We start from the raw sequence: 27,810 nt of genomic DNA, 5'->3' as shown, positions 1-27,810 counted from the left end.
TCCAACATAGAGTGCAGGAGTACGGTCTTTAGGGGGTGGGTTCCTAGGGGTAGTTGTCTGGTAATTTCCCTTGTGCTGCTCTCGTCCTATAGTCACCCCTTGCAACTGTGCAATCATCACCCTCTCCTTCAAATCCTTTTTCTTCTTCTCAGTTGCCCTATCATTTTTGTTTTTCTGATGTTCATAATATTGGGCCATCTGGAGGATAGCCGCGGGTTTGGAGGCTGCCCAACTACTCTCGCTGGCCTGCAGTTTCTGAGAGATCTCCTGCGATAAACCTTTGACATAATTCTGGACAAACAGATGGTGTCCGGTTGCAGTGGTCATGTCCTGGCCACTGTAATCGGAGAACACCGTTTCAAACCGGGAGAAGTACTCTGATACGTCTTCCTGGGGTTTCTGACGACAGGCCGTTACTATCGACCAGTCTGCTTTCTTTTCCGGAATCAGGGTTTTCAGTTTCTGCACAATTTTGTCTGGGAGTTCTAAAATGGATTTCAAAGGCTTCTGTCCAGGCTCCCGTTGTCTATCTATGCCATCGAGTTGTGACCAGGTATGTCCGAACAGCTCAAGGTGGTTGACTTTCCGGATTTGCTTCCACACATCAGCTGGCAGACATAACCCGAAAAACAAGTCGATGTCAGCTAGGGTCATAATCGTTGAACCTAAGGCTGTACCTAGTTCAGTGTAGAAGGCAGTGGGGTTTTTTCGTAAATCAGGCAGAGATTTTCGGAACGTCAGAATATCCTGTCGATCCCATGGTTGGTAGACCCAGTTGTACACTACCCTCCCTCTTGCATCTTGATGGTTAACATCATCATGTGTTCCCTGACCTCGTGGGGGAACCCAGTAGGGGGCAGCCTCTCTTATTGGCATCATGGTGCTAGGTTGTTCTGTTCAGGGTTCGGTTGCTACAGGTATCGTAGGTTTAGCTTCCAACCCTTGTTCAGTGAGGTGGCGGAAAACCTCAAGCGTACGCACAAGGAGGTCCGTCACGTCACACTCGCCCTCATCCCCGATATCGACCTTTCTATATTGAGTTGTTAGGCTCTCGGGCCCTTTGTCCTGATATCGGTCCTCTTACGCGTTTAGGGCATGATAACACAATCGTACGACAAAGTGTCGTCTGTGGCTTCCCGCATATGAGTTGAACATATCCATGATGTGCCCCTCACTCTCCTGTCATTCTACTAGTGTCCTGACTACCTTGTCAATCCCTGCTCGCTCATCTTTGCTCAACCTGTTCGTTCTCGTGGAATCTGTCTTTCGGGCCTTAAGGTCATCTGACATTGTCGCTTGTGCTGCATCTAGTACGAGGGGTTCGGCCGGCGCGGAAGCCATGGGGACCGAGGCCCTGGTACTACTCTCGCCTGTGCTTGGGGGCGGTGGGTGTTGCGCTGAAGGTTGGGAGGGGGCATTAGGAGGGTGCATGTAGATGATCGGAGGACCTAATAAGAGATCATCGTTGGCTCGCTGTTTCGAGGGTAATTCAGGGTAGAGCGTAGAGGGTGTTCTAACAGGACACTGACTCGATGTTTCGGTTTCTTGTTTCCGCTTAGCTTCCTCTCTCTCCTTTATCTCTTCATCTAATTTTCTAGCAGCTAGGTGAGCTGCCTTTCATAGCTCCTTCTCTAATCTAATTTCGTTTCTCTTTTTACGTTGTTCCGTTTCTTTGCGCCACATGCCGACACTATCAAGCATTGTGGGCGTTGTCTTATTGTTACAAAGGGCTGTTTCTAGCGCACTTATTTTATCTTCATCGAAGGATCCTATTAGTGGCCACTGACTTTTCTGATCCTTTTTTGTGTATTTATGCCATAGTTTGCTATAGGCAATGGTGATCAATCCATGTTTCATGAACATGTCCTTATTAGGGGTGCCTTCCAGTGGAGCTGGATGGTTCATCTCTAATAAGCGGTCCAGGCTGAACCAACTACCAATCAGTGGGGAGAAGATAGGCATGACAGATTACAACGGGGGACAAAGGTCCGCACTACCTATCTTTTCACTACTTGCAAAGACTAGACAGAATATTTCTATTCTTAGTTATTTGCAAGCAGAGAATACCTCAAAAGAACCAATATCGAACAGTCAATGTTCGGACAATCAAACAATCAGTGGGGAGATAAAAATAGGCACGACGGATTACAACGGGGACAAAAGTCTGCGTTACCTACCCCTCACTATCTGCAAAGGAAGAGAGAATATTTCTATTCGTCCTCATTTGTAGACAGAGAGAATCTCAAGAGAACAATCCTCGAACAAACAATGTTCGGGCAAACAATCAATCAGTGGGGGAGAAAAATAGGCACAACGGGTTACAACGGGGACAAAAGTCTGCGTTACCTACCCTTCACTACCTGCAAAGGAAGAGAGAATCTTTCTATTCTTCTCCGTTTGCAGACAGAGAATCTCCAAAAAGAACCAACAATTCGAAGAGTAATACTAGTATTTTCCAAACAATCAAACAATCAATTCGCAATTTGTCGTGGTACACGACCTTACCCGGACCGCATGGACAGTTTCTTGTCTTCCGAATCCAGCGCCCGATCGTCCTTTATTCTCCGTGACTGTCGCGGCACTCCTGATGGTTCCCAGTCAGGACCGTAGATCACTCGAGAGAGGTCTGTTCGGAATCAGTGAAGTTCGGATGATCGGCTGTCAGACCTGGGTCTATCGGACAGGAGCCCTCCCGATCGTTGCAGTCGTTCACTCTGTCATCAGGACCTCTCCCACTGGATCCACGTGTCACTGATGGGCCCCACGTTTGGGACGCCAATTGTGGAAAAAGGTAGGGCCGAGGTCGATCGAGAACCTTTTTCAGTGTTGCCCGGCGCTAACCGCCTCTCATACCACTCGAATCTTTCAAACAAAGAGGCAGGCGCTGGAGACTGGAAGGCAGGAAACAGAGGTTTTATTTCCGACGGAGCAGAACACGTCAACTCAGACAACAAGGTATCTTCCCGAGGTACTCTAACCGCATCTCTGAGGCCTGGCCTCTTATACACAAGTTTATTGCTTTATTGCATAAAACACATCTCTGTCAACACTTTGATGCGCGGAAAGACATCCTCGGAATCCCCACATCAGGCCCGTTCCCACACACATTTACAGTAGAAGTCCCCACCCCAGTCACAACAGGTGACGATTGTCGCGCAGCTGGGCATTCCGCCGATTCCTGGAATGCATGGGGATGATCGGATCTCATGGGGTGGGGGCATTGATCTGTTGTGAATCCTTTGATGGGGGAGCTTCCTACTGTATGGGAGGGGGCAATAAATTGCATCCGCAGGGCCAGGTGGCGGCCTGGGAGTGAGCAGGACAATCGGGCACAGAGGAAAAGGGGGTTTATCAAAGAATACGGGATCATGAAAGGAATGGAGGGAGGTGTTGAGCTGGGAACAGGATGGGGTTCCGAGGCAGAGTTGCACTGAAGAGGGGTTTATGGCCCAAGCATGTGAGAGCGGGGGGCTGTCAGCGCGCAGGGGATGCCTGCGAGGTTAAGAGAGAGAGAGAGAGAGATGCGCTGGCTATTGGCAGTGGGCAGGGAGGCCATGGCATACAAAATGGCTGCCACTTACGCGCACGAATGGGCCTAAAAAAAGGGGCAAGATGGCGCCGATAATGTTGATGTCGCAAACTAGATTTGAACAACTTCCAATTGCCCAATAAGCAGCCTCTTGTTTTCCAACACGGAAGCGATTCTGCAAATTGTAACGCGACATCGGCTCACCGATAGCCACACCAACCCCTTGGTAAGTCCTTGCTCAACTATGCTCCCAGAACAATTAGATTACCACCCGTTCATTACACCCACCCTGATACCTTTTCATTTTGCACCTTAGCCGACCAGTCATCCACTGGCCTTAACGAAGGTTACTGGCGCCATTCCTAACGCCGCATCTGAATTTCCTCAACCAGAGAAATCATCACGGTTAAGTATTGCTTACCCCCGTGCTTCCCTTGAAACCGTGTCAATTTTAACATCACTTAATCAACTTTCCTCTCACCCCTTTAGCGTTTATCTCCTTGAATTGACAGCAACCGAGACGCCTAACTCTGTAGACACAGACTCGATTATCGAGACCAAACGGTACTACAGCCCCCGCTGTAAATTGCCAGCAGACAACTCGCCCAAACATAACATTAATTCAGGTTATCTCAACCCTTCCTTTTCTCCGTAATCGAGAGACAACTAGGTACCATGCTACCTATAATTGCAAATTTGAGTATTAACCCTGCCTCCTGTTTTTCCCCTTAGCTATATCAATTGAAGATCCCCAGCGCAAATTCTTGTGAAATCGTGGTTGTACAGGACATAATTCCTAAACCCACTTGCAGACCTAACGGTAATGCTTAAACCGCAATCTCTTGCCCTTTCCAAAACTCTTACCAAGAAAGACACTTCTTTTATTTACTTTATCCTTGTCTCAACAGCAAAGCCACCACTGCACACAGCACTGTGGTTTATTGAACGCAAGCCTCATCCCTGCTGCTCAAGTAAAAAGCCTTCATACTTGAGAAAACCAAAAACATGGTAAATAAGACAGTATAATCCATCCCTTAACAAGCTGTTGGTTAATACCTTAATACCATGATAATATACAGATTCCTCATTCTCAACAGGGCGACGGTCGGCAGTCTATATATTGAGGCCATCCACTTGAACAAAACCTCAATTACAGACAAAGTCTTGGTATGTTCTCTTGTAATTCCAATACCTGGTTCAATTGATGCACCTCCTTGACGGTAACTACAACACTCACCCCTAGTACCGAACCATCACAACTCACTCTGGATCATCTCCCCATCACGGTTTCACGCCAATTCCACTACCGCAGTCCCCGTTCACCTGCAGTTCACAAAGCTGAGGAAACACTTGTATATACTTGGAAAACGTTCACAAAAGCTTGTTTTATCATAGAACGGCACGGAATATCCACGCCTTTTTGGCTGCACCTATCACCGCGATTCCGATTACTGTAACCGAATAGCGAGTGCTGAACATTGCTTTAATTATTGACTGCATTCTTGTCTTGTTTTCCTCCTTTTTGCTTTTTCAACAGGCGTTTGTATGTTAAAAAGGTTTTATTCAGGCAAAGTTATTTTTTCAAGTCCTGAAGATGATCCCCTTATAACCGAGCTTGGGATCGAAACGTCGACTCCTTTAAGAGTGATCCATACATGTGAACTCAATGTATTATTGTATGGTTGATTTACTCCAGGATACACTGTTAATTTGAATTCACATCAGTGACCTGAAAGCTCACCCTGTTTGCCTGATATTTCTTTCACTTACTGTCCTCTTCACTTTCTTCTCGCGTACGGCACAGGACTGTGCCTCCTTGCGGAGGGTGGCATGGTCGAAGCGGAGGCCCTCCACCAAGTTCTTATAGGTTAGGACCTCCTGCTCCAGGTAGGACAATCTGAGGCATAAGTGGTGCTGGCGTGCCTTGCAACTCCTGTGGGGGGCAGCTGCTGTCTTTGCTGCTCGGCGGTGGCGGTTGGCTTTGGTAGCCCGGCTCCGTACCGCTGGAGCACTGCGCTGGCTGGCAGCCGGTGGGGGCACGGAGGAGAAGGCAGCTGTCCCAGTGGATGTTGTTGATGTACCGGTAGACTGCGTGTCCTCCTCCTCCAGGGCCACCAGCCACCGATATTCGTTGACAGTGGCATCCAGCCTCCCTTGCCGGGCCATTCGAGCCAGTTCCCTCCTTGATGGTCTGTTTGATTTGGAAGAAGCAACTATATGAAGAAAGAAAGACATAGTCTGTAACCAATGCTCCTTAAGATTAACACAGAATGATTGAGCAGAAAGTTGTGTCACAGTACAAGTAGCAAATTGAAAGCACAGTACATAACTATTGAGGACAGTATCTATCTAACCTCCGACTTCTTCATCCTTGCTCTAACATTAGTGGGAGTTTAAGGAACAAATTCTACGAGCACTATGGACTTCCATTACAGTCGACTATGACAGTACACCAGTCTTATTCTTATTCTTCTCTCTTGTTTATGAAAATTGGTACGTTATGTTATGCAAGCCGGCATAATGCCAGCGCAGTGAACTTGCACCCGAGAAAAACAGACGCACACCATGATGAGTGAGACAGACTTGCGTTACTGTACTGGTCCAGTACATGCAGGTGGTGAAGCTCTTACTTTTCTATTACGGGTGGCACTGAGAATATTCTGTTAAAAGGGCTACTGCTTAATTAATTTAGCTTTCACCCTACAGTGCAAATGAGTACTAGAAAAGGAAAATGAAGAAGCTAAATAATCTGATTATCTATCACTTCACATGGGATGTATTTGATGACATATGGGATGACTTTAGGTGCTTTGCTTATTATTGAGTGAACAGTGATACACCCACACATGAATGACATACTACTACTAAACTAAAGTTATTAAGAGAGGTAGGGAGTGTCCACCGTAATAACCGGATATATGCTGTGCTTGCAGTTGCAATACAAACTACTGCTACTATTCATGGTAGTATTTGGACAAAATTACAACTTCTTTTCCTTGCCTTTCCTACACTGGAACGGACATGCGGGTGCGGTGCTACATGCTCTTCAAAGTAACACTTAGTTCATCCAGTGCCCGTCTACTCTCTCTAGATACACATATGCTATCTAAGAGTCAGATAGTACCATGATCCAGGCATCCATCCATTCAAAGTATATGCACACATACAGTTTCTGTTTCACCCACCCAGGCTGTTCTCCTTCCACCCATCCTTGCTTCATCATTCACCCAGCCATGCACCATACCATATTCTTTCCTTCCCAGCCACCTCGGGGACCAAGCAAACACATATCATTCTTCTTTGCCAGTCATCATTAAATTTCTCGTCCTTCCACACTTACCTACACCCTTCTTTCTCTTTTCGTTCATCCCATCCATCAAGTTCATCTCAGATCTGATTGGGATTCTTCTCGCCAAAAACTTCACAGCTAAGTCGAAGAACATATAGAGGAGGCTACTACCTGGTTGATTTATAATACACCCGTGCAGAAAGCACACTCTGCAGTCTTCAATCTCAATAAGTAAGGAATATATAGAATACCTCTGTACGCCACCATCGTGTTAACCCTCACAGGCACATTGGTGTCGTCCGGTACTTGCACCGCCTCCTCCCCAGAGTTGTTCCCCTCGTCCAATACCACCACCTCCGCGCTGGCCCCGCCACCAGATGTTCCACCTACAAAGTACATTTAAGAATGTTAGAATACACCACTCACTACTATATAATATTTGGTCTAGGAGGAATAAAGAAATGAGAAAAAAACAGAATACAATGTAATAATTTGTGACTGTCTACTCTAAAGTAAAAATGTCCCTTTTTCCAGGGAAGGCTGTTGTCTTGCTGCACTTTTTGGCACAACTGATGAATGCTTGCTTTTTATTTTTAACACGCACCACTTTTTCCCCTAACAGACAGAAGCTTGACTTCTAAGAACACGAGCAGGATCAAGTTCAAACCAGGTGAGAGCTCGGCTCGACCACAAGAAATGTGTCCAATTAATCGTCAGCACTAAGCACTTTTCCATTTTCAGTTACGCGTTTAGTTTTATGACAAACTTGATTTTAATAAATGTGTTTACTTTTAATAAAGATTTTAAACTTAAATAGACTCTGTGGTTTTTGGTCCGCCAGACTAGAGTGGATGAGCTAAAGGTTTTGGAATTTTTGCAAGCATGAGTCCGTGCCTCTGACACTTCTTGACTCTGACTCCGTACTCTTGTCCTGCGTTGGATAATCTAATCATCATTGGGGATCAGTCATCGGTGACTTTGGGAGCTAAATGACTCTGCCACACTATCTAGTCAGTAAGGAGATTGGGGGTTCAACTACAAAGTCTGTTATCACTGAGGTATGTGGAAAGTCTAACAGCACCTATTATAATTGATAAGCTAAGCAATGCATTATTTAGTGTCCATAGTTCTGTTTGTGCAGATTTGTCCCTGCAACAGTAGTAGAATGGATTGCCCTACTATCCAAACCAAAAGTAAAGTAGTATCTTATTCTTTCTTGGTGGTCATTCACCTTTTTATTGTTGGCAATTGTCAAAGCATAAACATTTAGAAGACTTGAAAAGACATTATGGACAATCCCAGAGGACTGCACTCAGTGCATTGAGCTATTGCTGACTAGAATGGGAGTCCAATGGAATTGCCAAATGTGCAATCTTAGTTAGCTACACAGACAGACTAATAAGAATAATCTAGTAATACCACAGGGAGTCACTGTCGAGGCATGATAAGAATTTAGATCCAGTCTACAAGAAGATCAAAGACGATTTAGAAAAAATCGAATGAGGAACGCTAGGAAAAAATAAGTACTCTATATTAAAATTAAAACTTACTGGGGCCAGCAAAGGAGCCCTCGCCTGCCCGATCCTGGCCTGCATCCTGAACAGCACCCTCCTCCTCCTCCTGTGTCCTCTTCCCCTGGGGGGAGCTGATGTACAACATGAAAGAAAGAAAGACCAGAAAGCATGGATGATATTTGTCAACCAAATCAAACATTTCAAAAGAACAATAACAAAATATTTGGGCGAAATAGCAAATAGACAACTATTCCACGGGATATATTGACCGATCTCATGTGGTCTACTACGTAATTAGTATTGCTTGATTTGCGGACCGTCGAATTGGAAAGTTCTTATGTAACTCACTAAACAAAGTACTAAAAAGGTTTGCCTAGGATTGGCAGACAGCAGTCCGCAGCACGCAAAGTGACAGACAAAGTCCATCGTCATTGCAGATCAGCGACAACACTAAAGTTTCCTACTACATTAACCAGTCATTAAAATACTCAAACTATCAATCCACCACCACTTTTTCTTCTTATCGCCATGTGTACAAAGGAAGGACTGGACTTGAGTCTGTAGGGGCTGATTTAGAAGCCCCTTGCGGCTCTTTTGCTCCATTGTTGCGTGACTTTTGTGACACAGCGGCAGAACAAAAGAGGCCCAATGGTGTAGCGTATATTAACAACGTGACGCATATGAGAGATGCATCACGTTGTAAAGCCCTGCGCCATCAGGGGGCGTTCCGGCGCAAGGAAGGGCGTTCCTGCGCAGGAACGCATTCTAAAAGTGGCTGAGGGAAATCTACAAGATTTCAATCAGTCACTTTAAGGACAATGATGCGTGACTCAAACCCTGCGCCTGCTTGAAGTAGACGTATGGCTTGACGCAGCATTGGGGAGATAGGGCACCCCAGAGCATTGATGGAGCTGCGGCATCATTGCGACGCGACTCCAGCAATGCGCCGCCTTTACGGCACAGATGCGTAACGCTTTGGTGATGTTTTGGGCCCATGGTGCGCCGCATTGTAAATACGGCGTACCATGGGTGGTGGTGGCGTGGCGCACAATTACTGGCGCATCCGTCCAGCGGTGGGTGGTCTGGTTGTAGGTGCGCCGGACCCGAGAGTGGTGGTACATGGCTCGGCACACCTTCTCCCACTGTTTCTGGCGCTCCCGGATCCCGTACCCGCTACCGATCCTGCCGCCTGCCATGATGGTCCTGGGGAGGCAGCGCTGAACATAAAAAATTAGTGCGGCTGCCTCCTCCGGGCTGAAGATCTCACGGGGTGCGACTGTCTCCCCCCTCAAACGCCCGCACGGGAGCCGGGCACGGGGTGCGGGACCCTTCCCCTTCTCGGGATGCTTCCCGGCTCCCTTCACCATGGTCTGGGCGGAAAGGAAGCTAAATAATAAAGAAAATAGAATAGAGAATAGACGAAAAGAAAAGAGTTTTAAAAAGTAATTTAAAATTAACCAAAAGTAGCAGAAAACACAAAAATATAGGGCTAGAAAAATAGAGGGATAGATAATAAGTAAAATAGATCAAAAAAAACTTCAAACAAGCAAAGGATGGCAGAGATTTAGAGAGGATACAAAAAGCATGCCCAGAACCATAGCAATGAATGAGGAACAAGATGGCCGCGCCCGTTCACGACCGCGTGGGTAAGTTCGCGCGAGATTTTCCTCGCGATCACACGCAAAATTGTACTAGCGAGCCGCACACTATGCCAGATTACACATCGCGCCCGGAAACGGAAATACGTCATGCAAACAAGATGGCCGCGCCCGTGAACGACCGCAAGGGTAACTTCGCGCCGTTGCGCTACAAGCGGCTCGCTAAAACGCACAAAACCTTGCGAACTAACACGCTGCAAAAAAACAAATCGCATATTCGCACGAATTCGCGGCTTCCGAATTCGATCTCGCGCAAGTTCGCGCCCCGTGAATCCCGCGAAATTGCAGGAAAACGAGTTTTGCAAAACTGAAAGCAATCAGCAGGTGCAAAAGTTCAAACTCATCATTAGTAACCATTCCCTGTAGTGCTTCCTGACTGGGGCCCCTCCAGAGTTCAGTTGCTAGTTGCAACAATTGTATGACCCTGCTCTGACTCTCACAGCAAGCTCATAGAATAGCTACAAGTAGGCCACAAAGGTCCTGGAAAAAAAATTGCACTGCAACATAAAGCAAATTACAGATAAGGAAGCAGGTGCCAGACTGGAATTTTAAAACAGTGACACATTAATAAACCAACCCCAAATGAATTCATGTCAGTTGAAGCAGGGCAGGTGTGCTTGCTTCCCCCCCCCCATAATCTACAGTGATGATGAACCAGAGGGTGGCATTGATGTACCAGAGGGTGGCATGGGTGAAACAGAGGGTGGCAGTGGTGAAACAGAGGGTGCTGGGAACCTGTGATGATGAACCAGACGTAGAAACAACATAGTCGCGACCGTTGCGAGCCGACAAGTAAGTTCGCAATTGCGAACTGGTACAAAACACTCGCGAACTGGCAGAAAGCCTTGCGAACCCCCCCCAAAAAAAAATCAGCAAATTCGCGAGAATTCGCGGATTTTGCGGATTGTGAGTTCGCAAATACGCAAATTCGCAAACGCCAGATTCGCAAAATTCGCCCGAGCATACTAACAATCAAGCCTTCACATGCTCGTTGTCACGGGTGACTTTTTGCTATCCTGCTGCACCCAGGAAGGCATCTCTGCTATTTAAGGCGGCCCACCAGAAAACAACATTCAGGGGTCTCTTCAAATCACTGAAAACTGCCAGTGGCTCGCCCTGTAGTCTGAGACAGCTTTAAACTGTAGCTCTGAAATGGCAGCACTCGCCGGTGAGTCATGCATTTATTGCATTCTGCTTAGAGTTCACACCTTTCCAAGAGAAAATTACCCACCATCAATTGTTATTTTAGCAGTCTGCAAAGGCCTGAATTCTAGATATGCCTTACACCAACTGGAAACAAAATCGTATTTAGCAATTTGTGATGTGCAATTTCTGTGTTAGTTAACTTTATGTAGCAGTTGGTCAGAACACATTTAAACGTGCTTTCTATTTACATGAGTGAAGTATATTGATAAATGGAAATGTGGTAATTTAGCAATAATTAGATTAAGCATTAGCAGAAGACATCTAGTGTTCAGAGATTATCTTGTCTGTTTACGGATTCCATTTTGTATTTCTGTCGGCCATCTTGGCTGCCAAGTGTTTGGTCCTACCTTCCTGTCAACTGCTCTTAAAATCTGCTTAAAGACAAGATATCTTTATCCTCCTCTGCTTTGCACATGCTCTGTACAGACTGCATCTGTTGCTAATTTGTAACTGTCAAGATGTGTCCACCAAAATAGGCAACAGATAGCACTTCCCAACGTGTTGCTAGCACACTCTCTGAATGACCTTATATGTATTGTAACCAACACTCTGTGCCTTGTACCGCCTTCATTTGAGCCCCTGCGTGGGTATAAAAGGACCAAGTTCCTTCTAGTCAGTGTGCTACCTCATCCTTTATCAAAGGGTGCTGTGCGAATGTAGTTCCACCTCTTGAGATTTAATAAACTCTGTCTTTTCTTTTCCAGTTTCTGTGCCAACTTCTTACTATTGTTCTAAAGGACTTTATGCAGAGAAGGGTGAATCCCTTGCACTAGTAGGCCTGGCTGAGGCTTGCTACTACAGTAAAAAATATGTAGCAGCTGTGATTTTGCTTATTCCTTTACTGGCTGGAACATCAACAAATCAGCAGTATGTTCTTTCAAAGTAATTATGACATTTATTGTGCATTCCGTGCTTAATATTCATTTAGATTTGCTCACAAAAAGCACCTCGCACACAGTAGAAAGGCGAGTATCAGTACCCTGGCAGAGTAAGTGGATGGCTGTCAGCAGCTGTTTTTTTTTCTTCTAACGTCAAGTTAGGTGCTTGCTGGCTTCCCACTTTCTAGTGCATAATCTGAACCTTTGCTGAATTTTCTTTTCCCCTCTGTTTCAAACTCTCCTCTGCCTGAAACTGAATCTGATTTATGTTCAGTAATTTGGTAAGTCTCAGAGGCTTTGCAGTGCTTTGATTAAACTGTTTTCCACTAAAAGTATAAGGAAACAAGCCAAAATGTTGTCACTGTAGAATAAAGCGCCGTTTGTCCCATGCGCTATAACAAAGTCAGTATCCTGCTATCAGAACACCATAGCTCTAAGAAAAACTGTTTCCTCAGTACCACCTTAACCATTCATAGATAATTAGGCCAACACCATCTATCTGCTTTAATAAAATACAGAGACTTCCAAGACAAGCATTGCCAACGTCAGCAAGGCTTCCTGTTTTTAAATAAGAAATGGCACTCACATTTGCCCGTCGCTCATCCATTGTCTGATGATAGTGATGGGGGACGGAGGGCCCAGTCTCCCATGCCATGCACAGTGCTTGAGGGGGCCCCCTGTAGCTCAGGGCCACCGGACCGCGGGTCTGCGGGGGCTATTGTTGCACCCCTGGCCCTGTGTTTATTCGATCTCAGCAGCACATATTTCCTTGTATTCATTATTAGGAGCCCAATAAAGTTAAATGACATCTGGGTGTTAGACATTTTATGATGATTGCTTTACATTTATATCTTCTTAGTATTTTAACCTTCCATTTCAAGGTTTTGAAGCAGTTGAAAGGTGTTTTAGGGCGTTTCATCGTTCAAAAGGGTGTAACCTATTTCCGTGCACTACATTGCTTGGTTTTACTCGCAGGAAAATGTCACACTAAGGGGTCCATTATGATATCGGGTGGATTGCCTCCGCCAGACTGGCGGTAGCCACCGCCAACCTGGCGGAGGCAATCCGCCCGATATCATAACCAGATTTCCCCCCGCCATATTAGGATGGCGGGGGGGGCCACGGCGGACGGAAAGACCGTCTGCCGCTTTTCTGCCCCGGTCGCCTTGCGGCCGGGGCGGAAAAGGAATAATATGGTGGCGGTGTCTAATAGACACCGCCAACCATATTATGATGTCTGGTTTTCAATGCCTTTCCGCGGCGGCGGCCGCCACGGAAAGGCATGCGGTCTTCACTCTAGAGGCCCCCTCCGGGCCCCCAGAGTGAAGTATAGGTGGGGGGTGCACATGGGGGGTACCTGTGGTACCCCCCTTCATTGTCACTTACAAAGCAGCAGGCACCGCGCGGTGCCTGCCGCTTTGTAAAGGACAATGTGAAAGTGCATTTTCAGCATTGTGGCGGGCGGTGCAGAGAGCACCGCCCGTCACAATGCTGAAAATACAGGATGTGCCCGCCATAGTGGCGGGCACATCCTAATAGCACCCCGGGGACCCCCGCCCTTATGGCGGGCGTTCCCGATTTACGATGGGATGATGGGCGGGCAAAGTCCGCCCGTCATCCTAATGAGACCCTAAGTGTCACACAATTGTAAGCGTCATGATGCAGCGACTTCTGTGCCTACGTGCAGTATGGCCCCTTGCTCAGAGCCAGGCCGCTTGAGTGTGCACTCTATTGTTCTGTCTGCACTTTGGTGTCTTGTTATTTAGCCTGCGTGAAAGGCCTAGCAAGTGCAAGACTTGGGATGATGAGATGAGACTTGAGGAAAGAATGTGGCCTTATCACCAGAGATGCCGACTTTGGTACTGGGGAACCAGGTTCGAGCCTCGGTGTCCGCTCAGCACCCTGTGATTCTGAGCAAATCACTTAACCCCTTCGATGCTGGTGACAAAGTCAGCTCGTCATGGGCATTACCTGGGCTGCGCGCATGACGAGGTGGCTTTGTCACGTAACCCGCGATTTTTAAATTTCAGCGCGCAGCAGGAAAACCCGCTAGCGCGCATGCAGTTAATCTCCCCGCTCCTACTACAAAATTAAGGAGTCCTTGTGTAACGTAACTGTGATCGTTTAGAGCGCTCCAATACCTTCAAGTCACGTGCGCGCTATATAAATCTGCAGAAAAAAAAGACTTTGCTGCTGAAAGGGAACGCGTAGACCGTCAAAGATTTGCAGTGTTACACCTCCCTTCATTCCCTTGCACCTGATGAATGAATATTGGGAGAGCGCCATAAGAATATTAAATCACTTTTAAGAGCTGCTGAAACCTTCCTTTTTGATCCCAGGCCCTGGATAAGTTACTGACTGGGAACTCGCCAGCAGTGGTTAACTGGCACTGCGGCAGCTTGGATCCAGGAGAGGTGCGCATGTCCATGTGAATCAGGTGAGAAATTACTTTATTACTATGTGAAGTCGCCCTCATTGCCCACAATTTCAAACCGAATAGGAGGCCTAATGTTACGTGCTGTTGACAAAAACCCACATTTTGTTTTCTTTACAATCATGTATTAAGGTTTGAAATTAGATTTTCAAGAGACAGCTACCCGTCTCCATGTCCGATGTCAGAACACAGAAATGTAAAGTGATCTCATGACACCTGCAATACTTTATTTATAGCAAGCTGCTCGTCCGCTAGCATTCTGCATAATGGACGTGGTATTTCATTTTTTTGATCACCATAAGCCCCCGGGGTCCGCTCACGACAGACGGCCACCGGGAACCAACGGAGGAGGGATACCGCATTACGGCTCACCGCCAAACGAGAAAACGCACCCGTTTTCCGAGGTTTTCTACCTGATGGATCCCCTCCCGGTCATCACCTGAAATACACCAATACCCAGCGTCTTTACACTGAAGTCTCTGACACACCCAAATAAGGTAGAACAGAGCTGATAGAACACGATCTTTCTTCCAAATCCACTGGATACTGCACCACTACCTATCAAGATTTTTGAATGTAAAAAATCCCAGTGTCTCTCTCTTATCCACCTACGTGGAATATTACCTTAAACCTCCAGACCATACTCAACCCACATCCAGGAGTTGAGTTCAAAGCCCTGAAGAGTCGTGTTGACTCAACGGCACACGACGAAACACGTGTCGGCTTACTGATATTTCTCAAGTCTGGATTTAATAAATCTACACCCTGCTAGGACAAGAAACACACCTAAGGATCTGCTTCTATGTTATTTCATTCTTTGATACTTGTTTATTGTACTGAATTGTGTAACACTTGTTTGTAGTTGCGAGAGCATAGTTGTTTAATGTAGTGAAGGAACAACACCAGGATTACCACGTTGTTGTTAGCACTATGGTACCAATGATCTTTGAACACACCGTTCTGCTGCGAGGTTGCGGTTTCTGGTAATTAAGCCACCTGCCTGAACACCAATGCAAAATGCAGTCTAATAAAGAAAAGGCCCCCAACGGATTTTCACAGAGGTGGAAGGCGCCACTACTGAAGCGGTGCACGGCATGTTGGCTTCATGCGGCTGGTGTAGCAAGGGCAGGGCTCATGCTCCGCTCACCAGCAGAGCATCCTGCTCTCTCTCGCTTGGGTGCTCCTCTTAGCGGTGCTGGCTGGCTGGGTGGCCGCCAATGACACTGCGCCTTTTTTGGCCTCCGGGGTGTTGTTGGGAAATGCCGGGATTTCCTGTCGGCTGCGTGGTTGCCTGACAACGCTGAGGACTCCTTCGCATTGGCTTCCTTGAAGAGCGGCCACGTTTGCACTTCCAGATCTTCTCCGACCTTGGCCTCTGCACACAGCGGGTGGGGACTCAGCCCTGAACTTTAAGAAAGATAAACGCTCATTCAGATTCCAGAGGGAGGGAAGGGAAACGCAAGAAAAACTTCCCAAATGAATAAAGCACAGAGTAGCTCTCAGTAAAGCAATCCAAAACCTCGGCAGCTCTCAGTAAAGCACAAGGGAATTTCAAGCAAAGCTCAAGGAAATTCCACTTAAAGCACACGGAAGACTTTGATGTCGCTAAGTCTTCCAAAACAGGAGGCAACCACACACAAGCCCTTGGAGATTCTTCACAAGTAGGATACCACAGTAGAGCAAAAAGAGTCAGACCTTTTCCTCTGCCACAGACAGAAACAGCAACTGCACGCTCACCCATCCCTCACACAGAAACAGTAGCGCTCCTCACACAGCTCTTCTTCTTGGCAGGGTCCTCTTGTTTCTAGAAGTGATCTAAAGTCTTGGTGTTTAAGGTACAACACTTATATCCCATTTTCCCATTGGTCTCTTTGTGGCAATGGTCTCTGAGCCCTGTCCAAACCAGTTTTTGTCTCCTTGTCCAGCTGGACCACATTGTGAAATGGTGACTCAGCCTATTCAGGTGCTAGGGAAACCCCTTCCAGCATTCTAAATGCATACAAGGTCTATTCAGCCTGGCTATGAGCCACACAGGCAAGGAAGGGTACAACTCAGACCCCCCTTGTGACTGTCTAATGTGAATGCACATCCCCAGCTCCTGTTAGTTCAGAAACTAGAAGGTCAATACACATACAGGCTGGGGCACACAGGATGACTAAACAAGAAGATGCCCAGTTTCTAAAAGTGGAACTTTTAAACACACAATTTAAAAACAACTTTTACTAAACGGTGAGTTATTAAAATCTGAGTTCAGAGAGCCTAAACACCATTTCTCTATCTTTCCCCAATGGCAATTTAAACTTGTAAAATGTTACAAGGCAGCTCCCATGTTAACCTAGGGGATAAAGCAACCTTTCAACAGTGGAAAACGAAATACACACTATTTTCGATCAGGACATATAAAACATACCAGTACATGTCCCACCTTTCACCTACACTGCACCATGCCCATGGGGGTACCTTGGGCCTACCTGAGGGGTGCCTTACATGTAAGGGAAGAGAAAGTTTGTGCCTGGCAAGTGGGTACACTTGTCAGGTCAACATGGCAGTTTAAAACTCTGCATGCAGACACTGTGGTGGTAGGTCAGAGACACATTTACAGGACTGCTCGTGGTGGTGGCACAACCAGTGCTGCAAGTCCACTAATAGCATTTGATTTACAGACCCTGGCACTCTCTGTGCACTTTAACAGGGACGTATTAGTAAATCAAATATGTAAATCCTGGCAAACCAATCATAATCACAATTTACACAGAGAATGCTTGCAAGTTTACACTGATATAAACCAGCAAAAACAAAATCAGGTACACAGTCACAAATGCAGGACGTAGAGGCAAAAAGTCAGGGGAAACCACGCCGAGCCTAACATGAACCAACCAGCAATTGTAGAGATAGGATTGTGCATGGAGACTGGAGCTGTGAAGACCATTCTGAGCTGATTGGAAGCATTGCTCTCACCCTTTAGTGAATAGAGGATCTTGTATAGAAGAGGGGGCACATACTGTTCAATGGGCTCTGTGCTGAGCAATGCACCCTGCTAATTGCTGAGTGGAGAGCTCTAAGCCTACTTGTAGTATGTACTGAGCAGATAGGACTTCAGTTAGCGCAAGGATGCTCCTGCTGGAGCAGCTGTTTTGCGCTTTATAAATCCCCTTCATTCATTCATCTTAGCAGAGTAGTCCTATACTGAGTATCTGGGGATGTGAGCTTTATTCTAACTAGAGCTCTGCATTCTAATAAGTATGGATGGAGATTTGTATTCAGAAGCGTGTCCTATGAGTAAGAATTCAGGGACAGGATTTAGCAAACCAGGCTATTCAGTATTATACCATTGGTATCTTTCGACTTGCTTCTAAATTAATTTTCCTGAACCTTGTGTTGTAAAATTTACCAATTGAACTCCTTTTCCACTCGGGCAGGCCAATCCCGAACCCTCCTCTTTCACTTTGGTGTGCTTGCTGTACTCACTTGCTCCTTCAACTTGGATCTCGGCTTTCCGCTCCACCTCTTTTAGGCTCCACCATCCACCACTGGTGCATGGGCGGCAAGCCCCTGAACTGAGTCTGGAAAGAGGGGGGGGGGGGGGCGCATCTTCTTTCATTACGCCACTGAGCTCTTCATTGAGAGTCCAGCCCCTCCTGGCAAAAAAGTTGCTCTGGTTGAGAAATCCCTACCATGCACAGTGTTTATTGTTTGTACAGCTCTTCATTGGGGCCCAACCCCTCCTGGCAATAAAGCCCCATTGGCTGAGAAGACCCTATCATGCACAGTGTTTATTGCAAGCACAGTTCTTCATTGACAGTTAAACCCCTCTTGACGCCAATGGGTGTGTAGCCCCTACTATGCCCTGTATTTATTGTGTACAGCTCTTCATTGAGAGCCCAGCCCCTCCTGAAACTAAAGTCCCATTGGCTGAGAAGCCCCTACCATGCACAGTGCTTATTGCATGCACAGTTCTTCATTGAGAGTTCAACCCCACTTGACGCCAATGGGTGTGAAGCCCCTACTATGCACAGTGTTTATTGTGTGTACAGCTCTTCATTGAGAGTCCAGCCAATCCTGGCACTAAAGTCCCATTTGTTGAGAAGCCCCTACTATGCACAGTGTTTATTGTGTGTACAGCTCTTCATTGAGAGTCCAACCCCTCCTGGAAATAAAGCCCCATTGGCTGAGAAGACCCTATCATGCACAGTGTTTATTGCATGCACAGTTCTTCATTGAGAGTTAAACCCCTCTTGACGCCAATGGGTGTGTAGCCCCTACTATGCACTGTGTTTATTGTGTGTACAGCTCTTCATTGAGAGCCCAGCCCCTCCTGAAACTAAAGTCCCATTGGCTGCGAAGCCCCTACCATGCACAGTTCTTCATTGAGAGTTCAATCCCACTTGACGCCAATGGGTGTGAAGCCCCTACTATGCACAGTGTATATTGTGTGTACAGCTCTTCATTGAGAGCCCAGCCCCTCCTGGCACGAAAGTCCCATTGGGTGTGAAGCCCTTTTCATGCAGAGTGTTTATATTGTGTAAAGCTCTTCAATGAGAGTCCAGACCCTCCTGACTCGAAGTCCCATTGGGTGGGAAGCCCCTACTATGCACAGTGTTTAATGTGTGTACTGCTCTTCATTTAGTGTCCAGTCCCTCCTTACACTAAAGTCCCATTGGGTGAGAATCCCCTACTATGCACAGTGTTTATTTTTTATTTATTTTTTAAAACATTTTTTTATTGTTCAGTTCATAGCGTATACAACATATAAAAATCATAAATCGGTCATTCAATATTCAATGTACTGTAAGAAAACTATAAGGCAAAAAAGAAGAAAACAATCAATGCAATACCAGATAAAGTGTCTGAATATAACTTGAGGTAATAACTAAACCAAAACCAAGGACATTAATCAGGACACACACTGTCCATATGCCGTATCATCGGCTGCCAAATCTGAATCCCTAATTGCTTTTTCTTCAATGACTTAACGCGATAGAGATTTAATTCTATATAAAATACCTTATAAAACTTTGCTTGCCACATTTCATACAAAGGTGCTTCAGGTTTCAGCCACATAGAGGCAATAAAACATATGGATATATATGGATAGTACTGCTGGCAAGTAGTTACATCTTTACATAGCCCAAGTAACAGCATCTCTCTAGATATCATAACTATAACATTCATTATATGAGACAAAAATTGTTCAATAGATAAAAAGAAGGGCGCTAGCACACTACAATCGTAAAATATATGTACTGTCAGCATCCGCAGATTGGCACCTGTAGCATTGCCCTTCATAAGTATCGCCCCACTTCATCATTTGTGCCGTTGTGTAGTACATATTAAACAAAGTTTTATAATGTTGTGCAGTCAAGGTAACTTTATCAACCATATCTACGGATTCTTGAACAAATAAGCCAGGAATGCCAAATCTAATACTTCATTTCGCATCTTGAGCACCAATATCATCCTGTTGCATAGCAAGCATAATATCATTGGAACTTTTTAATATTTATGACAGAGTCTTGCAAAGGGGGGGCAAAATCCCCAACCATTTCCACTCTTTCAGAAATTCTTACATACTGCCCCCCTGGCTCCTTATTTTTGATTGCTGGTGATGATGAGGAAGATGATCTTAGATGGGGTATACCGCTCTTGCAGATCCCGCCTGTAAAAAAATGGTCACCGATTGTTTTATGATTAAATGCACTAATGCTTGAGCATGGTTTAAAAGCTGTTAATGGGCGTACCCCTTCGGACTTTTCAGGAGCTAATACATATAACAAGGTCTCCTGCCCAAGCAGAATTGACTACATTTTGGTGGACAAAAGGCTATGGAAATATTTGATCGACATGGCAGTCATTCCATCTATCCATAGCGATCATAATCCCTTGTCTCTTTGCATGCAGGAACTGTTGTACCATATGGACCATCGGAGTAGCACCAGGCCCCATATGCTAACTAAGGCAATAATTCCCTCCAATTGTAAAAGATTTATTAAATGGCAAAAATTCTCTCTAAACGATCAGAAAATCAGTGCCTTGGATGAAATTATAAGTAAACAGATCTCCAAACTTCTAGTAGCTTGCACGAATGAGGTGGGTCCCTCTGAGGCAGAGACAATCTATACCGAAACTACTGATTTGATAGGATCTCTCTTCACGGAGACCATGGCCCCTAAAAAGTACCCTATGGGCAGGAAACTAGTCGAGCACTGGTATAATAAGAATTGTAAGAGGAAAACGTCTATCCTGATGCTTGCCATTAAAACTCGCAACCCTTTAGAGGTACGCCTCGCAAGACATCAGTACAGGCAAGCCATATCTGTAGCGAAGAGGGAATGTGAGGATAATCATTGGGCCAACTTGAAAATAGCCAGTCAGTCTAAAAACAGTGAACACTTTTTGGCTTTAGTAAGACAATCAAACGGTTGTGATTCAGACCAACTTCCCAATTATATTACTGACAGAGAATGGTTCGACCATTTTAGTACACTGTATGTAGGGGATGAAGTTGTAGAGGGTAATGGGCACTGTGGCCATCCATTGGCATTTATGTTGGGCCCATCTGACTCTTTTGACCCTGTAGCGAAAAACTAGGTGGTGATGGCCATAAACAAAATAGTGCCCGCTAAGGCTGCGGGTCAGGATGGCATACCAGGCGATCTGTTCCGGGCCAAACCTGATCAATGGGCTACCTATTTTGCACTTCTGATCAATGCACTCCTCGAGGGCTCACCAGTACCAAGTTCCTGGAAAGGGGCAGAGGTGATCCCTATTTATAAGAAAGGGGCTAGGGAGAGCCCTGTCAACTACCGCCCTATAAGCCTTATTGACGCTGGTCAGAAGGTGGTTGGCAGGGTTCTACTGGAGAGAATCCTGCTGTGGGCGGAAGAGGTCCCCGGAAGCTTGTCTCCTTCCCAGTATAAGAATTGGCTTGGTAGTTTGGTTTGCCCTGTTCCCATCATGCACTGGGACAGGAACAGACTAATTTGCATATAGCCGGGTTCTGAGCTGGGATGGTGCAGTGAGATAAAAAACTGTGATGGATCAAGCCCTGATCTCTTGACTGGGTAGGAGTATTCTGCATCATTCAGAAACTCTGTCCATCACCTTTTCCAAAATTGATTTTATCCACACTAAGTGTGGGAGGGTATACTCAGACGTGAGTCCCTAGCTCATTGCACCATCAGGATTCAAGCAAGCCGGGCCGACGACGGCTGAAATGCCATAAACCGGTCCCCGGAAGCTTGTCTCCTTCCCAGTATTAGAATTGGCTTGGTAGTTTGGTTTGCCCTGTTCCCATCATGCACTGGGACAGGAACAGACTAATTTGCATATAGCCGGGTTCTGAGCTGGGATGGTGCAGTGAGCTAAAAAACGATGATGGATGAAGCCCTGATCTCTTGACTGGGTAGGAGTATTCTGCATCATTCAGAAACTCTGTCCATCACCTTTTCTAAAATTGATTTTATCCACACTAAGGCCCACATGCATCATTGTGTCATTTTGCATTTCTTAATTTGCGAAAAATAAGGAATCGCAAATTAAGAAGTGCAAAATGCTATGCATCATTTTTTTCGGTATTTCTTTGTGATTCGGTAAAAATCGCAATTTTTACCGAATCCCAAAGAAATACCGAATTCTTAAGTTAATTTTCGCAATTCCCATTGATTCCTATGGGCCAAAAGGCCCATAGGAGTCAATGCAAATTGCGAGTGGCACTTAGAAAATTTCATGGGTGCAGGGGGGGGTCCAAAGGACCCCCCCATGCACCCCTGAAATGTATTTTTTGCATCATGTTTCACACACACATGTCCTAAGGACATGTGTGTGTGAAACATGAATGTTGAATAAAAAACATTCAAAGCATTTTAAACACTTTTTCCAAATTTACCGAGTGGTTCAACCACTCAGTAAATTTGGAACCCTAATTGTGATTTTCCACTTGTCAAAGTAATGATGCATTGCTTTTAAGAAGTCGCACATCTGCGACTTCTTAAAAGCACCCGCAATTTTAGAACTTGCAACAATGTTGCGAATTCTAAAATTGCTTCATGCATCCCAAAAAGCACTTTTGCATTCGCAAACGGACGATTTTAAGGAATCGCACCGTTTGCGAATGAAAAAGTGCTTGATGCATGTGGGCCAAAGTGTGGGAGGATATACTCAGACGTGAGTCCCTAGCTCATTGCACCATCAGGATTCAAGCAAGCCGGGCCGACGACGGCTGAAATGCCATAAACCGGTCCCCGGAAGCTTGTCTCCTTCCCAGTATAAGAATTGGCTTGGTAGTTTGGTTTGCCCTGTTCCCATCATGCACTGGGACAGGAACAGACTAATTTGCATATAGCCGGGTTCTGAGCTGGGATGGTGCAGTGAGCTAAAAAACGGTGATGGATCAAGCCCTGATCTCTTGACTGGGTAGGAGTATTCTGCATCATTCAGAAACTCTGTCCATCACCTTTTTCAAAACGGAAGAGAATAACATCATATCACAGTACCAGGCGGGGTTCAGGCCATGTACGAGCACAATCGACCAGGCTTTTAGGCTGGTGCTACTGCACTGGAAGGTTGTAAGTATTGGCAAGGGCGGTCTCTACCTCGCATTCATAGACCTGAAGACCGCCTTCGACCTGGTTCCCCGTGAGCGTCTCTGGTCGGTCCTGCAAGATATGGGGTTCCCACTCCCTATTTAGAACCTCTTAGCCCGCATGCATGAAGGGAACTATGCACGAATCAGGTGGGGTTCTCAGGCTCCAAAAACAGACAAGATCCCTGTAAATAGAGGTGTCCGCCAGGGATGCGTCCTGGCCCCTGCCCTCTTCCCGTTGTTTGTAAATGGGGTAGTTTCCTTCTTGTCTAAAATTAACGCCGATGCCCCTGTCCTGGCTGGTGTTAAGGTCCCCACACTACTCTTCGCGGACGATACGCTGCTGGTTTCAAAAACTCCAGCATGCTTACAGAAGCTGCTTGATCGGTTCTGTTTGTTCTTCAAGTTGAGGCACCTAGTTATCAATACCACCAAAACGAAGCTCCTCTACTTTAATCCAAGCAGGGCTGCCAAATCCACCCTTATGCTCGACGGTGAGCCCCTGGAACGTGTAAAAGTTTTTGATTATTTGGGGATCAGAATTGCGGATAATCTCAAATGGCAGCGGCACATTGAAAAAATGGCCCTAAGCCATAAGTAGGGTTACGGGTGTCATTGGGAGAGAACACCGAGCTTCAACCTCTAGACCCATTGCTCCTGCCCTGGAGATCTATGCTGCAAAGGCAATAGGCGGTGCATTATATGGAGCCGAGCTCTGGGGCTTCAATAATGTTGATGCCCTCGTGACAGCAGAAAACAAGTTTTTCAGAGAGCTTGTTTCACTTCCTAGGGGATCACCTAGTAAACCTCTCTTGAGTGATTTGGGCCGACGCTCAATTAAGGACTTGATCGGCCTATGCCCCCTTTTATACTGGGGTCGCCTCTGGCGTACCCCAGAGTTATCCAGCTACGCCAATGGCCTAAAGGAAGTAATGAATCTCCAGGGATCTTACAAGATCGCCTGGCTAGTTAACATCAAAAGACTTCTTTTGGCCATCGGCCTTGCTCCTGCATGGGAGCTAGGGGCCCCGGTGTCCAAATTGACAATCAAGAGACTATATTGGGCATGGGTTGAAAATCAAGCTCATAGAGATCCCAATCAGGGCAGGCTGACTGATGAGTTTCGTCAGCATAAGACAGTGCCTCGCTTTGAGCCTTACCTGGATTTTATGCAGAAACCCAGGGACAGGGCCCTCTTCATTCAGTTCAGAATGGGAACTCTTCCAGTCCACGAGCGTACCCACAAGTGGGAACCTCCTAATCAAACCCCTGCCGATTGCCCATTTTGTACTGGGATAGTTGAAACCATTCCATACTTGTTCTTTGTATGTAAAGCTTACTCCAAACCGAGGGAAAAATGGTTAAGACCTGTTTGTCGATTGCTAGATACAAGGAACCATTCAACTGCCCTTAGAATCCCTCAAGCGGAGGCAAACACTACGTTAGCCTGTGGGGTGGCTTAATACTTAAGTGGGCCTGGCTGATAAGACTAAAAGCCTTATGATGATTCTGTATTGTCATTCCTGGGTAAAGCTGCCAGTGGTTTTAGACTTTTTTTTACATTTTTAGCCATTGTATTTTAATGATGTTTGTTGCACAGAAACACTATCCAAAGCTGACTCATGGTTTAATATTCCTTTTAACCATTGTATTGTATAATTGATTGTCAGTTTTAAACTCTTTTACTGTTTGAAGGACTTGTACTTTTTGAACGTGATGTGCTTTTTAAGATATTTTATATCGAAATAAAGCTTTGTTGAAATGAAATAATATCATACAGTGTCCCGATCTTAGCGTGCTTTATCATGGCCTCAAGTAAATCATGAATACCAATGGAAATTGTACTGCGGTGCTTAAAAATAAAATCCTGTAACTGCAAATATTTGAAGAAGTCATTCTGTGGAATTGCATATTTACTGCTTATCTTTATGAATGAGGCCATAACCCCACCATTAAAAACATCCCCTACATGAAAAATCCCTTTATCACGCCATGTCTTCATCTTAGCATCCCAGAATATTGAAGGGAGTAATTCTATGGAATCACAGGGGGTGTAGTAATTAATTCTATTAAGGGAGATAATCTGACGTACCCATCTCCACCCTTTGAATGCAGCAGATAATTTTAAATCTATTTTTTTTATAATAGCTCTGCTCAAGAAATCTAAGCAGCACATGTCGATATTGGTCCCCTAATAACATCAAATAAATATTAGGAACTTCATGCAGCCTTCTATCTCCCCCAATGATCAAAATATCAATATTTTGGAGAAGACAAGCTAAATATTAAAAAGCAAAATTTGGCACCCCACATCCTACTCTAGAAAGGGGTAATGTCATGTATTTTGAGGCCCTCCGAACCTTCTTCCAGCCCCAAATAAACCCCAAGTAATAGATTGAAGCTGCATTAATTCTATGCGTGATAACTCCAATGGTACCGCCTGAAAATAATAAATCACCCCAGGTAATATGCACATCTTTAGGACATTCCGTCGCCCAACCAGCGATAGGTGTAAACATTCAACCTTTTCTAACTGCCTTTTGACATGTCCTAATGTATCCGCCCAATTAATTCCTACTATCTCTTGGAGCGATATCGTGATCTTAATCCCCAGATATCGAGCCTCCTGTGTCACTCGCGGCTCATCATGGCATAACCCAGCAGTACAAACAACCTGTGTTTTAGAAATATTTAATTTAAACCGTGAAGACTTTCCAAACTCTTGTGTCACATGATCAATTTCACATAGTGCTTGTTCCGGATCAGATGTACTTACCACTATGTCATCGGCATAGGCTAAAGCACGTACATAGTGGATCCCCACGGCCATTGATTGTATACCCTGCGTAGTTTCAAGAGTTTGCAACAGTGGTTCAATATAAATCGCAAATAGTAGAGGTGAGCATGGGCATCCTTGCCTTGTACCACGCGTAATATACAAAGAGGCCGATTCTAGCCCCATTGCACAGATCTTAGCCCTGGGTCGCTTATACATAGTCTGTAAAGCAAGCAGAAAATGGGGCCCAAACCCCATTTTACACATTATAGACCAAAGGAATATCCATGCCACACGGTCAAACTCTTTTTCAGCGTCTAAAAATATTAGACCAATGTTTTTATGAAGAGCCGAAGAGTAGTCTAACGCTGCTATAACCCTGTGAAGATGGTTAACAGTACTTCTACCAGGAAGAAACCCATGCTGATGACGGGATACCAGAAGGGGAACAATTTGTAGTAATCGAGTTGACAAAATTTTTGAATATAGCTTAGCATCTGCATTTATTAACGAAATGGGTCTATAAGACCCAGGGAGTTCAGGGGGCTTATCTTTTTTCCTGAACACAACAAAATTTGCATTGTCCTAAGATGGCGGTGGATTTCCCATATGGGCAGAAATAAAAGTAGCTAGTATATCTTCCGATATAACCGGAAAAAGAATACGACAAACCTCTAAGGGTAGTTTATCAGGGCCAGCCGCTTTCCCAAGTGCCAAGTCCTCAAGTGCAGTCTGTAATTCTAGCATAGAGATTGGTGCCTCTAATTCTTCTCTTACAGAATCCCCCACCTCGGGGAAATCGAATCTTGACAAATATTGCTCAACCTGGTCTCGGGATAGAAAATCCTGAGTATATAATTCTCTATAATACTGTTGGAATATCTCCATTATACCCTCCATGCACAGTGTTTATTGTCTGCACATATCTTCATTGAGAGTCCAGCCAACCCTGGCACTAAAGTCCCATTTGTTGAGAAGCCCCTACTATGCACAGTGTTTATTGTGTGTACAGCTCTTCATTGAGAGCCCAACCCCTCCAGGCACGAAAGTCCCATTGGGTGTGAAACCCTTTTCATGCAGAGTGTTTACATTGTGTACAGCTCTTCATTTAGTGTCCAGCCCCTCCTTACACTAAAGTCCCATTGGGTGAGAAGCCCCTACTATGCACAGTGTTTATTGTGAGTCCAGCCTTTCTGGCAATAAAGCATCATTGGGGGTGAAGCCCCTACTATGCACAGTGGTTATTGTGTGTATCGCTCTTCATTGAGATTCTAGTTTCTCCTGGCAATAAAGCCTCATTGGATGAGAAGCCTCTAAAGTGCACAGTGTTTATTGCGAGTACAGCTCTACATTGAAAGTCCAACCCCTCCAGACACTAAAGTCCTATTGGGTGAGAAGACCCTACTATGCACAGTGTTTATTGTGTGTACAGCTCTTCATTGAGAGTCCAGCCCCTCCAGACACTAAAGTCCTATTGGGTGAGAAGACCCTACTATGCACAGTGTTTATTGTGTTTACAGCTCCTCAATTGAGATTCCTGCTGCACCTGACACTAAAGTCCCATTGGGAGAAAAGCCCCTACTATGCACAGTTTTTATTGTGTCCACAGATCTTTAAGGAGAGTCCAGCCCCTCCTAACACTTAAGTCCCATTGGGTGAGAATGAAACCCAGATCAGTTGACTGGGGATGAGTGCTTTCAATGTTCAACACTCCATCCATCATCCCCTTTGGTTTGGTATTGTGTGTACAGCTCTTCATTGAGAGTCCAGCCACTCCTGACACTAAAGTCCTATTGGGTGAGAAGCCGCTACCATGTACAGTGTTTATTGCATTTACAGCTCTTCATTGAGAGTCCAGCTCCTCCTGACACCAACGGGTATGAAGCCCCTACTATGCACAGTGTTTATTATGCGTACAGCTCTTCATTGAGAGCCCAGCCCATCC

At 45.5% G+C, this 27,810-nt stretch overlaps 1 protein-coding gene across 1 annotated transcript in view; it reads right to left on the bottom strand.

Annotated features, from left to right (window-relative positions):
* LOC147725151 (uncharacterized) overlaps positions 1–27,810 on the bottom strand; it is a 153,014-nt gene that overhangs the window by 32,674 nt on the left and 92,530 nt on the right. The window contains exon 6 of the mRNA XM_086918192.1: positions 17,990–17,995. Coding sequence (XP_086774318.1) covers positions 17,990–17,995 — 6 coding nt within the window. The remainder of the gene's footprint in view (positions 1–17,989; positions 17,996–27,810) is intronic.

The sequence above is a fragment of the Lissotriton vulgaris genome, chromosome 4_1 (genome assembly GCF_964263255.1).
Source record: "Lissotriton vulgaris chromosome 4_1, aLisVul1.2, whole genome shotgun sequence".
Taxonomy (NCBI): Eukaryota; Metazoa; Chordata; class Amphibia; order Caudata; family Salamandridae; genus Lissotriton; species Lissotriton vulgaris.
The sequence above is the reverse complement of the archived record's forward strand: the minus strand, read 5'-3'. Positions and strand labels throughout refer to the sequence as shown.